The following is a 13990-nucleotide window of genomic DNA, read 5'->3' on the forward strand; positions in this document are numbered from 1 at the left end:
AAGTGAATTTCATTTCATAAATGAAATGAATAGTTTCTTGTGATGCGAAATCAGGTTCTTAGGACTCATTTTAGAAAGCAAGGTCAGATGAGCAAGCCTCTGTGTGTCATGTCCTGACTGGCATATATATTGGGAAAGCTTGGAAAACAACCAGTAAAGATCTAAGAAAGCTGAAAATTAGTTTGAGATTATCTTGCATTTTAAAGAAACATGTACAGACATGTTACATGTTACTTTTAGAAGCAAGGTAAGCAAAAATATTCTAGGTATATTTACTGAGAAAATGAGTTTGGAGGGGGTGACTTTTACACATGTCATATATAGGCTATACAGGGCTAGTTTTAAACACACAACAGAATTTTCCCAAACTTTCCCAGGTTGTTACAGCATAACATTTTGGAAAAAAGAAAAATATTTTTTTTTCAGTGGAGTCAGGTAAGCTAAACTGGCTGCTTCCTATGATGTTTAGGCATCGACTGGGGAATATAGTGCAGGTTGTGCAGGATGGACTTTCTGCATGACCAAAGGGAGTTCCTTTAAGGAGTTCTGGGGGATGGGGGTAGACAACAGCAAACCTCAGGGCTGATGTATTGACCGTGGCTCCAGGAGGATGGTGATGGACAGGAATAGTGGTTTCTGCTACTTCCAGCCCTTATACTAGCTCTCTTCCCTCCTGACAGCAGCTGGGCTGTCAACCATACCCATTGTTCCCAGCCTAGACCTGAGAAACCTGTAATCAATAAAGTTGTGATTGATTCTTCCCAACATGGTTTTTGTGTCATCCTTCTCCCCACCCCCAGTGACTGATCTGCACTCCAGGTACAATTCCAGATCTTTTCAATGTAATCTGTTATATCCTTGGCTGGTTTTAGACAGCTTCTTTGTACCATGTAGGTACAATACCAACAAGATAATACAATGCAGTTGTGCCTACCTGCACAAACAACAGTGAAGCACAATGTCATATTATTGTTGTTATTGTGGATGCCTGGAAATTGCTAGTTCCTGCAAGGGGTTACACAAAGGGAGCAGTGGCAAGAGTTCAGAAAATATCCAGATGAAAAATGTATGTTTACCAAATATTTATTTATATTTTGAATTTATGAATCACCCAATCCCTGAGTGCATAGGACTCTGGGCGATATACAACAGGAGTTAAAAACATCAATATAACAGTATTAAAATTAATAAAACAGTCTTTCCTGTATTATTAAATAGTCTCTGGATGACATTTCTAATTCAGCCCTGAACTTGCTCTAGACTGTGTCACCATCTCGCGAGCAGGGCGAGAAGGAGGCCAAAGCAAAAAAGATGGGAGAAAAAAGGGGGGTGCCAGCCACGATGGGAACCATTGCTGTTCTCAACCAAAAGCCTGGTGGAACATCTGTGCCTTATAGGTCCTGAAGAGTTGCATTAAGTCCCACAGGGCCCTGGTAGTATTTGGCACAGAGCTCCACCAAGTTGGAGCAAGGATCAAAAAAGCCCTGGTTCTGGTTGAGGACAGCCATCTTTGAGGCCAGGGATCACCAGTAGATTGTTCTCAATGAAACATAATGCTCTCCTGGGGACATACCAGAGGAGGTTGTCTCAAAGGTATGCAGGCCCAAGACCATACAATGCATTAAAGGTCAACATGAAAAACTCAGTACTTCACTGGAGCCAATGTAACTGGTGCAGCACAGGTTGTTTATGTGCCATCCATGGCATACCTGTCAGGACTCACACCACTGCATTCTGGATCTAGTTGGAGCTTCTGTGTCAGTCTCAAGGGCAGGCCAGCAAGAGCGAGTTACAGTATATCCTGGAGGTGTCCATTGCATGGATTACTGTGGCTAGGTCAGGCCGCAACAAGAAGGCAGAGGTGAGAAAATGCCAGAAAGCTGACTGGAAGAAACGATTCATTTGAAATGTGGTTTTGGATGAGAGCTTTATTGATACCATGGATCACCAAAAAGACAAATAAGTGCGTTGTAGGTCAACTCTCCCTAGAAGCCTGAACTCTCCCTAGAAGCTAAAATGCCTAAACGGAGGTTATCATACTTTGGTCATGAGACCACATCATGAGAAGACAAGAGTCATTGTAAAAGACAATAATACTAGAAAAAGTTGAAGGCAGCAGGAAAAGAGAAAGACCTAACATGCAATAGTTTGACTCTATTAGGGAAGTCAAGGCCCTTAGTTTGCAAGACCTGATCAAGGCTGTTAACAGTAGAAAATTTTGGAGGACATTAATTCATAGGGTCACTGTAAGTTGAAAGCAACTTGAAGGCACTTCATACACACACATTAAGAATGCTGCCTTGTATTGTCTCTTTTGCTCTATCAAGCTACAAAAACACTTATTTGTAGGGAACTCCTTTGAACTCAGTTGATATGTAAATAACGCAACCACATGGATGGAAACAGCCTCATGGGTATTTCCCATTAAATAGGCTTTCACCCATATAACTGGGACTTCTGAATGCCAATGCAGATAAGCAGTTCTCATAAAATTGGGAGACTGTCCAAAAAGCACCAGACAGACAGCTCTGTTTACAGTAAGATGTTTCAGAACATGTAAACGACCCATTTTAAATTAAAAGGTATTTTCTGATCACTGTGTCTGCTTAAATCTTTGGGACTGTATATATTTCTATCCTGTTAAAAGAATTCTAACCCGGAGGGATTAAATCTATGGTCATTCTCATCACTAGAACCATCTCTTGTAAAAGCTTTGTCTCTTATTGTCACCAGCCTTCTGCTGTTGAGTGACAACTTCATTATTCCTGTGGAATGACGCTATCATGGGAGGACATAGGTGGAAGGAGACTATCTTCCAAGTAACCAAATGCAATTTGTCAGATGATTGTGCCTCAAATATATTCCATTTTCAGCACAGCTGTATTTTTTAAAAAAAGAAAAGCTCTTACACCTCTCAGCCTTCCTTCTTGTTGTCTGCAGGCATCTCAGGTGCCAACTGAAGGAAATGTATGTGTGTGTGAACAATTGTATGCTAGTGTTGTACCAGTGTGCTTACGTTGCACCGGCATTGTGCTGGCATGCTTATGCTACTTCTGGTTAAAATCATAAGTGACATGGAGTGGCTGTAGCATTTCACAAAAACTCTATGACAAAACTATAGGGTTCCCCCCCACAAATGCTAGCTAGAGCATCCCCTATGTCACTTCACGTTTTAACTGGAAGTGGCATAAGCATGTTGGCACAATGCTGGTATGCTAGGTTCTGCTCCCCAGTTCTTTTGGAGGGTTAGCGCTGGGGCCAGGCAATCCTACTTACAGTTCACTCCTGTGTGTTGCTATACAGTAGATCCTCACCATTTACAAGACTTCTGTTCCTGGGATCACTGTGAATGGTAGACCAGTAGGTCAAAATGGCCTTGGAAAGGACCTCACAACCTTCATGGAGGAAGGTCCGGCTCAGGAAAGTCATATGCAGTGCAGCAGTGGCAACCAAGCTTGCCTGGCTGGCAGGCGAGGTGGGTGCTGTTTCAAGTCACCTAGCCAGATAGGCAAAATGGGCATTGTCCTAGTCACTGAGAGTGCATATTGCCTCCCCATGTAGACAGAGTCCTGAGAAGCAGGATGCAGGTCCAGGTTGCTCATTTCTGCTTTCCTTTTCCCAACGCGCAAAGAGATCACGTGCTCAATACTGGCCACATCCTGCAGACCACAAATCATGTGTCAAATTCATAAATAGAGCGGGTCTACAGTAATGCCATCAGTGGAACTAAAGACTTGAGTTGCAACAGCAAAAACATTATATTCAAGGACTTGCCCTAAATCCTCTCATAATATATTACGTCTTTGCCAATGTTACATTGTAAAGGAGTTCAGAAAAAGTAATTCAAGATCCAGTGATTCTTAAAATGTGCAACAAGGCACTACTAACAGCTGTACTTCCTTTCGTGTCTCCCCCCGCCATGCAAATACTGATGCTTCTTTGAATGCTTCCCCCTCCTCCCCAAAATAATGCAGTGAAGAAGATTTGAGAGAGGCTTATAGAAGCCATGAGTTTTAGTTCTGAAATATGAGAGGTGACATAGGATAAGTGTTCTTGTTTAAGAAACAGGAGAATATGAGCAAATATGAAGAAGCCCTGAGGCCAGATAAAGGTAAATGAATTAAACAGGAATGACAGACACGAATGAAGGCCTTGTTAATATACCAAGAAATATATTTATCCATGAGTTTCCCCCAGCCTTCAGCATTAGATTGCAGTGGTTATAATAGGTTCTTGGGGGCAGGATAGATAAAATCCACCCCTACAAATTCATTGTGCTTATAGTTCCCAATATGCAACCTGATATGATTTTTTTAAAAGGGCAATTGAACAAAACAGACAAGTCCATAAAGAGCCCTTTGCAAAGAATAAAGGTAAATACTTTTACTTCAGTTAACACTGGACAGTATAAGCCTTTTGAAACAAAATTTGTTTTTCAGTGCTGCCACTTGAAAAGAACTTGTGTGTAACTACCCAACACCAGCTCCCCCATAGTGGAAGAAACCCTATAAGCCTCCTGAAATTAACTAAGTGTATGTGCCAGGGTATACATGATAAGATGGAAGAACTTACAGTGCAACTGTAAAAAACACTTTCATTGAGACCTATTGAATAGAGGAGTAGGATTCTGAGCAGACTTACTTTGAATTAGGGATGCTTCAACATCCACTAGTTTGCTTTGCATCCTGCTCACCAGTCACGAGTAGAGACCTGATTTTTCAACTATTGTGTTTCAGTTCTGTAAAAAACCTAGTGCTAAGGAGTTTGGTAGGCATTTGTGACTGTTCAACATGAAGCAAATTGACTAGGCGATTGACACATTTGAAAACACTAAGTTCAGCTGTTGAATATATTCATGACGAAATTCACAGCATCCCTATTTAGCATCTCTCTCTTAGTGGCATACAGTAAGAAAAAATAACACATTTTAAATAAGATAACTTTTCTTTTTTAACAAATGGGTTTTGAGTTTATTTTCTAAAATAACGGGAGGGTGGGTCTCTTATCTCTGTCTTGTTACATCTTGATGGTAGCTAATTTTAAGGGTGTGATTGGGTTCCATACTAATAATATTTTCACTGATTCCATAATGGCAGCTGTATTAGTCTGCTGGAGTAAAGTTAAACAAGAGCACCTGAAAGAATAACAAGATTTTCTGCATAAGTTTTTGTGAATTGGTGATCAGTTGATCAGATGCAAGAAGAAATTATTTCCATGAAATTAAAGAAATTATTTAATACAAATTCTTTATCCGAAGTTCAATGTTATATTTTCATTTAATATGTATTATTTGATTTAAGAGCCTCAGTAAATGAAAATTGTTATACATTGGCTGTATCACTGTGCTACATATAGTGGGAAAAACATTTCCACATTGATGTCTCACCAGTAAAATAAACAGTCTTCTATTCAAAAGTTGTACTGATGTGCCTGGGGCTGATCACTTCATGTTCTTAATAAAATGAGATGCTGAAAGTGGCCCTTAAAGCATTTGACATCATTGCTTCCACTTCTTTCTGCCTATTCATACCCTTCTTGTGTGGATGCTAAATTAATGTACTGTATTTGAATTTGTATACAGTGCAGTGAATATTGAACTCTTGAAAGAGAATTACCCAGGTTAGTATCTTTGAATGTTGCATATTCACCTAAAAAAGCTTTCCCATGGTGAATATAAAGACATTTTCATTGCAATGAAAAGCAGAGAAGAGCCTACATGCATTGACCTATTTAGAATATCAGTACACTTAATTCTCGACATGGCCCTATCTGTGGATATTTAAATCCAGAGATTGGGGCCATGGTCTGACAAAATAGATCTTTCTAGAACCTGATATAAGCCTCAGGTTCACAGAAAATTCTGAAATCTTAAAAAAGGTGCAGCAGCACCTATAGCTTTAAGAAACAAACAGCCTCAGTGGCCATTGCTAGGCAATCACAAGTATATTGTTAGAGTTCAAGCCCTGGTTTCTATCAGTAAAAGGCAGGTCGTTTTACTGCTCCTTATACTGTTCATGAAAATCCACTGACCCACAGGAACAATATTGGAGATAGGGTTGCCAATCCGCTTTTGGGCAGGAGGAGAAAGCCACACAGCCATCCATGTTAAATCAACCTCAAATACTTAGAAATTCAATTATTTATATAGCAAATTATTCATAGAAAATACAGTGTATCACAAAATGCAAAGAAAAACTACTCCCGAAACAACCATTCCTATATTGATATCCGACAGTCTGTCTCTTGAAACTGAAGTCGGGAAGTAGTGTGCAATGCCGTGGAAACAGAGTCCAATGCTCCAATTCTTCTCTGTTAGCCAATATCTGGATGGAATGCAGCAAGGCAATAAGACGCAACAGGGATGCGCTAAATGCTCTGTTTCACGTGAGGCTTCAACAAGCTGCATAGATAAAAGTTAAAAATCACTAATACATAAACACTACAATTTCTGAAAATACAATACATAATACTTGTAAATACCTTCAGAAATGACTAAAACAATTCATATTGGAGACCAACGCTCCGACATTCAACAGACAAATGACGGCAATAGGAAATTGACCATAATGCACTTATAAACCACAGGTGTTGAGAATTTCTTAAGGTCACAGACACAGAGTTTACAGCGGTATACTTAATACATAGTGAACTACAATTCTTTTGCAAAAAACATAGTGAACTACAATTTAATTTCAAAAAACAATTTAATTACAAAAAACACAAGTCCCAGTCACTGTTAAGACCATTAGGCATCAGAGAATCCAGTTTAAAAATCCACCGCATTTCCTGCTTAAGCAACCATTTGTTCATGTCAGCTTTTCCCTGAAGCCAAACAGGAAACTTTTCCTGGTACGTATCCCAAACCTAGACTTAAAACCCGCATCTTAAGATCTGAGAGCAGGTAAGAGGATAAATTAATTATCAAGTTTGTTTTCTTGCTCTTGGGGGGCGCTTCTGAAAATAAGGAGGGGCCCTAGGTCTTGGATTTCTCAGCTCATACCCTCTTACAGATGTGCCTTCATCCCCTGAGAAAACAACAGAATCCTCCCCCTTCTGATGTGTCAGGCTCAGACCAACCATCAGCCCAAGTTACACGTTTCTTAGTGGTCTGAGGAGCCCACCAATTATACACCTAAGACTGCTCATAATCCAAGGTATCTCTTTGGAACTTTTTAACTTTAAGTTCTTTAAATTGATTCTCAAATTGTTTAACCTTGGCTGTCAAATCTTGCAAACTAGTACCAAAAACATTCTGTGATGCTTTCTCCTTTAAACTAGTTACAATGGTCTCTATTTCCGTTTTAGTTTTAATAACTTCCGCTACTGATCTTTTGATGATTAATAACATGAGGTCAAGTGAACATTTGTTCAAAACTGTGGCCCATTGTGATCTAAATTCCTCATCCAAAATAGTTCACTATGTTTTTTGCAAAAGAATTGTAGTTCACTATGTATTAAGTATACCAGAAACAGAACTTTAGGAGCTCAAGAAGGCTCTGGACAGTGGAGGAAAGAGGAGCATGGAAGTGGCTGAGAACAGGACAGCCTGGGAATGTTCAGAGAGGAGACAGCACTGCTGGAACCACCAGAGTCCCTGACATAGGGAAAACCTGTGGGCAATAGGCCTGTAAGACCTCGTGCTGTCCAGGAGAAGCTACCAGAAGGAAGGGCAGAAAAAGAGCCCATAGGCAGAAGGGGTGGTATAGCCCAGGGGTTGGCCAAGCCTGGTGAGTTCCTGAAGGTGTGGGGCAGGCTAGAAAGGTGAAGGACCTCCCAAGCAAAAGGGGTAGCTGAGAGTGACACCTCTCCAAGGCAGGTATAGTTGCTGGGAGACAGGCTGCACCTAAGATTGCCAATAGTGTATTAAGAAATTCCTGGAGATTTGGAAATGGAACCTGGGGGAGGCGAGGTTTAGGGATGGGAGGGACCTCAGCAGGGTATAATGCCATAAAGTCCACAGGGGAAAGTCTACGTAGGTTGTAAAGAAGGGGACCCAGTTTGAGGCCATGAGAAGGTGTGACACAACAATTTACATGCAGAGCTGGATTAACAATTAGACCAAGTAGGCACTGGCCTCTGTGCCCCCACGCCTTCAGGGGCACCGGACCAGCTCCCCCTTGGTTTCCCCCCCGCTTGCAGCCCTTCCAGCCTGCACATGCAGCCAGCAACTGAGCCGTTCTTTGCCCAACTTGCCTGGTATGGCGGCTGCAGGCATTGTTGCCAAGTTTGCCTCCCTTTGCCTCTCCCCCACAGCTTAGTAAAAAGGGCTTTTAAGAAGGTGCCTGCAGGCTGCAGTGGGGGGCATGGGTGGTGGGGCGGGTGCTCAGACTCTGAGATAATTTGTGACCCCCCCCCCCACAAGATTTTGACTGCCTAGGGGCTTCCACAGGGTTTAATCTGGCACTGCTTACATGCAACAGATAGAAATATCATGAACATAATGGTGGCTATGTTTCTTTTTTGATTTTACAGCTTACTCTTCACCAAAGTGAAGCTGGAGTTGGTGCATAAAGGACCAGAAGAGGCTTTAGTGACCTGCAGGCACATGTTGCATCTGTGGCAGACGCTATATAGTGTTTCACAGCACAGGTAGGCTTTCCTTTAAGTAGAACTGCAGTTAGGCCTAATTCTTGATGCAGCGGTAAACCTATTATGTGGGCTAAATCACTTCAGGGTATAAATGGGGACTTTCATGACTAAATGGTGGGTCTCATCCTTGTTGCCAAATATTGTATAGTGGAGTAACAACAAACACCCTTACCTTACTGGTTTATTATTTAATACTGAACTTCAGGGCAGATAACTTGGCTTGCAAAAAGAAAGGTCCAAGAGTGTCCTGGCCTATTCTGGAACAGTTTGTATAGAACCAGCAGTCCTGCATCATAGTAGCAGGGAAATGAATTGTGTCTCTCCTTTGGGATTAGTCTCTTAAAGAAGCAGTGTACAACACTAGCAGTCAAGACCCAGAAGTGTTATGGGAATGTTGGGGATGATGCTCTGGTTTTTGAGCAAAACTCTATGGTAGAATTAGCTTCTACCTAAAAACCAGAGTATTGTCTCTCAATGTTTCCAACATGCCTACATCACTTCCGGGTCATGTAGGAATGTCAGATTAATTTCCAACCAGCATTCCTCCCTTTTGAGGGGGTAATTCCTCCCACCAGTCAGCTGCCTGGCAGCACAGAGAAAGGGGCTGAAAGTGAGAGACCTCTGCCCCCAAGGGGGTGGGTCTGGCATCTCTAGCTGAGAGATTCTGTATTTTAAAGCTCTTTTTCTGGTTTTCTTCTAACTTGAGGACTATTTTACGAATATCAAGATAAGTTCCAAACATTGTTTTACACTTTTTTACCCCCTGGCTTGTTTTTATGTTGTGGCTTTTTGTGGCTTGTTTCTCTGCTGTTGTTATATGGTTTTCTTGCAATGTTTTTACTTTCTTGGCAACCTCAAGCAACTTTCTGGAGAGGCATCATATACTTAGGCTGATTCCACACTCATCTTGCTCCAGGGCAGGCTTCTGTTTCTGGGTGGAGCAAGCTGATGATTTCGCACCAGTTGCTCCACGCCGCCATTTTGTTCAAGGCAAAACCACGATTTGCCACATCGCAGTGTAAACCTGAAAAAAAAGGTGGTGTGCAGCAACTGGTGCAAAATTGCTAGCTTGCTCCGCCCAGAAACAGAAGCCTGCCCTGGAGCAAGGTGAGTGCGGAATCAGCCCTAAAAAGCAGTTCAACTGCCCTTGTTCATTCCTTGGCAGTATAAGCACCAGCTGTTCTCAATTGACAGAAATGGAGATGCTACTAGAGTCATTGGTGCCACCACAAAGATGCCACTGCCATCATTTATTTATTTTTATTTTATTTTATTTTATTCGATTTATATCCCGCCCTACCCCATCATGTATGTGGAACCTCCTATCTAGGACCCACAAAATCATAGAGCAGGCCCTGCCTCCACATACTGAATCAGGGATGCTTTATTTAAACAAATTATTAGTTCCAGAAGTGCGATCACTTCTGCAGTGATCATAGGCATGCATGGCCAGGTAGGTTTTTGAATGGATTGGGGGCCTTGTGGCTATTGTGGACTCACCTACAAGGCTGTCTGAGCAAGAGTACTACATTAAGGTTAAAGATCATCTTTGGTCATTTTTTTAAAGGAATGAAAAAATGTTAAGCATGTAAAGTTGCAATTCTATACTCACTTAAATGTTTGTAAATCCTACAGAGGTCAGGGAGATTTATGAGCATGTAAGTGGGTCCAGGATTCCTGCCTAATTCTATATATAGGTGCATGAGCAAGAGACCTGAAATTTGCAGAAACTACTGAGCAAATGAAGGCGATGTTACTTTATACCAGTTGGAAACTAGGAGGGGACAGTGTCATATAACCAGCCAACTTTATAGGAACCAGAGCCTGGGAAATAATACTAGTCAAGCCTCATTTGGAGAATGGCAAGCACAGAATCATATCAGGTCTTCTGGTACAACTCCCAGCTAAGGTACAATGTCCCTTCCATCAGAATCCAGCCCATAGACCAGTTGCTGTTAATGATTTCTTTTAAAAGCAACCCATAATGGATGAAACAGAAAATGGGAGTGATTGACGGTCTTTTCTCAGAATGAGTGCCAGGGTTGTTTATTAAATTGTGAGCAATCACATGCTGAAGAGGAAACTCCTTCCTTCCTTCAAGGTCTTCAAAAGGCACCTTTGCTAAATTTGTGTTATGTGTCAATTTAATCAATTAATATGTAGATTAGTTAGAAGCAAACCATTAATTAAAAATATGTAATTACTTGATAACGGTTCTTTGTACATACCCTCCCTTATGTTAGATGGGAAATACAGGGATATTGTACTTCATCATAAAAATGTGACTGCACTATATATTTAAGCAACATTTTTGTGTGAAAAACTATCCACTCGAACAGTACTTTGACGCTGAAGATGTCTATATGATTCAAGAAAGGCCCTACATATGAACAAATTATCCCAGCTACATGACTCCTGAGGTCAGGGCTGGACCTAAACTGTTTGGCACCTGAGCCAAGGCTAACAACTTGCATTACCCCTCCCTTCACACTGATAACCAATTATAACCTATGGGCCTATAGGATAGAATGAAGTCCAGTCTATCCTGTTGGCCCATAGGACAGAAGGGAGAAATTGGGCTGCTGCTATGGCACAACCCCAGAGAAGGGGTTTAAATTTTAAAACCCCTTCTTTAGTGTAGTGCCGTAGTGGTGGCCCAGTCTCTCCATTGTGTCCTGTGGGCCCATAGGGTAGAATGGAATTTAAAGTTTTAAAGTTTAAAACCCCTTCTCTAGCAGCAGCCCAATCTCTCCCTTCTGCACTATGGGTCCATAGGATAGAATGGAGACATCAGGCTTCCACTGCAGCCTGACCCAGATAAAGGGTTGCCCTGCCAGTCCACGTCTCTTGGAGACTCCAAGAGGCATGGAGGGGGAGATATTTTTCCAGCTTTTGCACCCCAAACTATAGTCAGCACACTATTGACCAGCAGAGACAAGGCAAGAATGGCAAAGGGAGAATGCTCTAAGAGCTTAATCATTTCCTCTTGCTTCTTGAATATGTTTACAGTAACAGCATCAGTTGCAGGCATATGTCAAAGTAAACCTCAGCATCAAGATCACTGTGGCTCTTGATCTGCAGCGAGAAGGCAGCTTTCCAAAGAAGAATGTAGGACAAATTTAATGAATGGTTTCCCTCTTGTTTTTGCCATCCTGTAAGACACTTTTCCTTTTAGTTGTGAACATCATAATGATGAAACATTTCTGGACATTTGCACAGCCGGCAAAGAAGAATCTTGGTTGGAGTCTCCAGTGTGGTGCCCATAGGCACCATGGTACCTACCAACACTTTTCCTGGTACTTTTAGAAAGTGGGAGGTGCTAGCTGGAGCTTTTGCTCAGCAGGACTTCTGATTGGCTGTGCAGATTAAAAGGCATCCTGTTAAACAGAATTTGTGCCTGAAATGTTGTATAGTTACTGTTAGAAATATACATAACCACATTCCCAGCAATTCTGTGGTTGGCTCTGCCTCTTGTGACAAACATTTCGTGGTTGTTCTCACCACGCTATGTCAGAACTCCAACGGTGCCCACATGGTCAAAAAGGTTGGCGATACCTAGGCTAGGTTATATGGAGGTATTATAAAGCTGATGTATGGTGACAGAACAGCCAATGATAAAAACAGGTCCAGACTGATATTTTTTCAAAAATAACAAAAATTTGTATGAGAATACAATGATCCACAATTATAGATATAGATTCAATTATTTTCTATTAGACAATAAATTCTCACAACCAAATCTGTTTTCATGCTAGTTTAGCATAATATGTTATAGCATACCAAGAATTCATATGTGCAGATTCCATCCTAGAATTTCAGTACGTTATAAATATAGACCACAGAATTTATTTGCTCCAGAATCCATCACTCTTTGTACTCAAGTATTATATGTTAGTTTAACATTACAATTATTTTCTAAATCTTATCAAACCATTCTGATATTGTTGGTGGGTTTTTTTATTTTTTTCCAAATCTCTGCTTTATTATAGAATGGTTGTGTCATAGTAGCTCAGAGGTCCCCAGTTCAAATCCTTATTCTCCAAACAGTGGCTTTAGGCTAGCTTCTCTCTCTCCTTCCCTCTCCTCCCTTCCTATTTGCATTATAGGGACAATCATACTAACCTACCTTATGGAGCCCCATGGCACAGAGTAGTAAGATGCAGTACTGCAGTCCAAACTCTGCATATGACCTGAGTTTGATCCCAGCAGAAGTTGGGTTCAGGTAGCCAGCTCAAGGTTAACTCAGCCTTCCATCCTTCCAAGGTCAGTAAAATGGGTACCCAGCTTGCTTGGGGGTAAAGTGTAGATGACTGGGGAAGGCAGTGGCAAACCACCCCATGGCAAAAGTCTGCCAAGAAAATGTCATGATGTGACATCACCCCACAGAGTCAATTCTATCCTATTAGCCCATAGGACAGAAGGGAGAAATTGGGCTGCTGCTATGGTTGGTAATGACTCGATGCTTGTATAGGGGACTGCCTTTACCTTTTTACCTTATGGAACTGTTGTAAATATTTAAGAGGTAATGTATGTTAATTTCTCAGACAACTGATAGTTCAAATGCTAAACTGGGCTATTTTTCTTTCTTGGGGGCAAGGGCTGGCTTCCCTGTTAAACAGTTAAATATTGGATGTATACTGCTAAGGAAAGCAAAGGTTCCCTGTGCAAGCACCAGTCGTTTCCGACTCGGGGGTGACGTTGCTTTCACAACGTTTTCACGGCAGACTTCTTATGGGGTAGTTTGCCATTGCCTTCCCCAGTCATCTACACTTTCCCCTCAGCAAGCTGGGTACTCATTTTACCAACCTTGGAAGAATGGGAGGCTGAGTCAACTTCAAGCCGGCTACCTGAAAACCCAGTTTTCACCAGGGATCGAACTCAGGTCATGAGCAGAGCTTAGGACTGCAGTGTGGACAAAGGAGACCCAATAGATGTTGTTTACCTTGACTTCCAGAAAGCTTTTGATAAAGTTCCTCATCAAAGGCTCCTTAGAAAGCTCGAGAGTCATGGAGTTAAGTAAAAGGACAGGTCCTCTTGTGGATCAAAAACTGGCTAATTAATAGGAAGCAGAGAGTGGGTATAAATGGGCAGTCTTCGCAGTGGAGGACGGTAAGCAGTGGGGTGCCGCAGGGCTCAGTACTGGGTCCCATGCTCTTTAACTTGTTTATTAATGATTTGGAGTTGGGAGTGAGCAGTGAAGTGGCCAAGTTTGCAGATGACACTAAATTGTTCAGGGTGGTGAGAACCAGAGAGAATTGTGAGGCACTCCAAAGGGATCTGTTGAGGCTGGGTGAGTGGGCGTCAACGTGGCAGATGAGGTTTAATGTGGCCAAGTGCAAAGTAATGCACATTGGGGCCAAGAATCCCAGCTACAAATACAAGTTGATGGGGTGTGAACTGG

General features: G+C 41.7%; 1 protein-coding gene across 1 annotated transcript in view; it reads left to right on the forward strand.

The window, feature by feature from the left end:
* The window catches only part of TTC7A (tetratricopeptide repeat domain 7A), a 276147-nt gene that overhangs the window by 184879 nt on the left and 77278 nt on the right, over nucleotides 1-13990 (forward strand). Inside the window, exon 16 of the mRNA XM_060247872.1 lies at nucleotides 8473-8589. Coding sequence (XP_060103855.1) covers nucleotides 8473-8589 — 117 coding nt within the window. The remainder of the gene's footprint in view (nucleotides 1-8472; nucleotides 8590-13990) is intronic.

The sequence above is a fragment of the Heteronotia binoei genome, chromosome 1 (assembly GCF_032191835.1).
Source record: "Heteronotia binoei isolate CCM8104 ecotype False Entrance Well chromosome 1, APGP_CSIRO_Hbin_v1, whole genome shotgun sequence".
Lineage (NCBI taxonomy): Eukaryota > Metazoa > Chordata > Lepidosauria > Squamata > Gekkonidae > Heteronotia > Heteronotia binoei.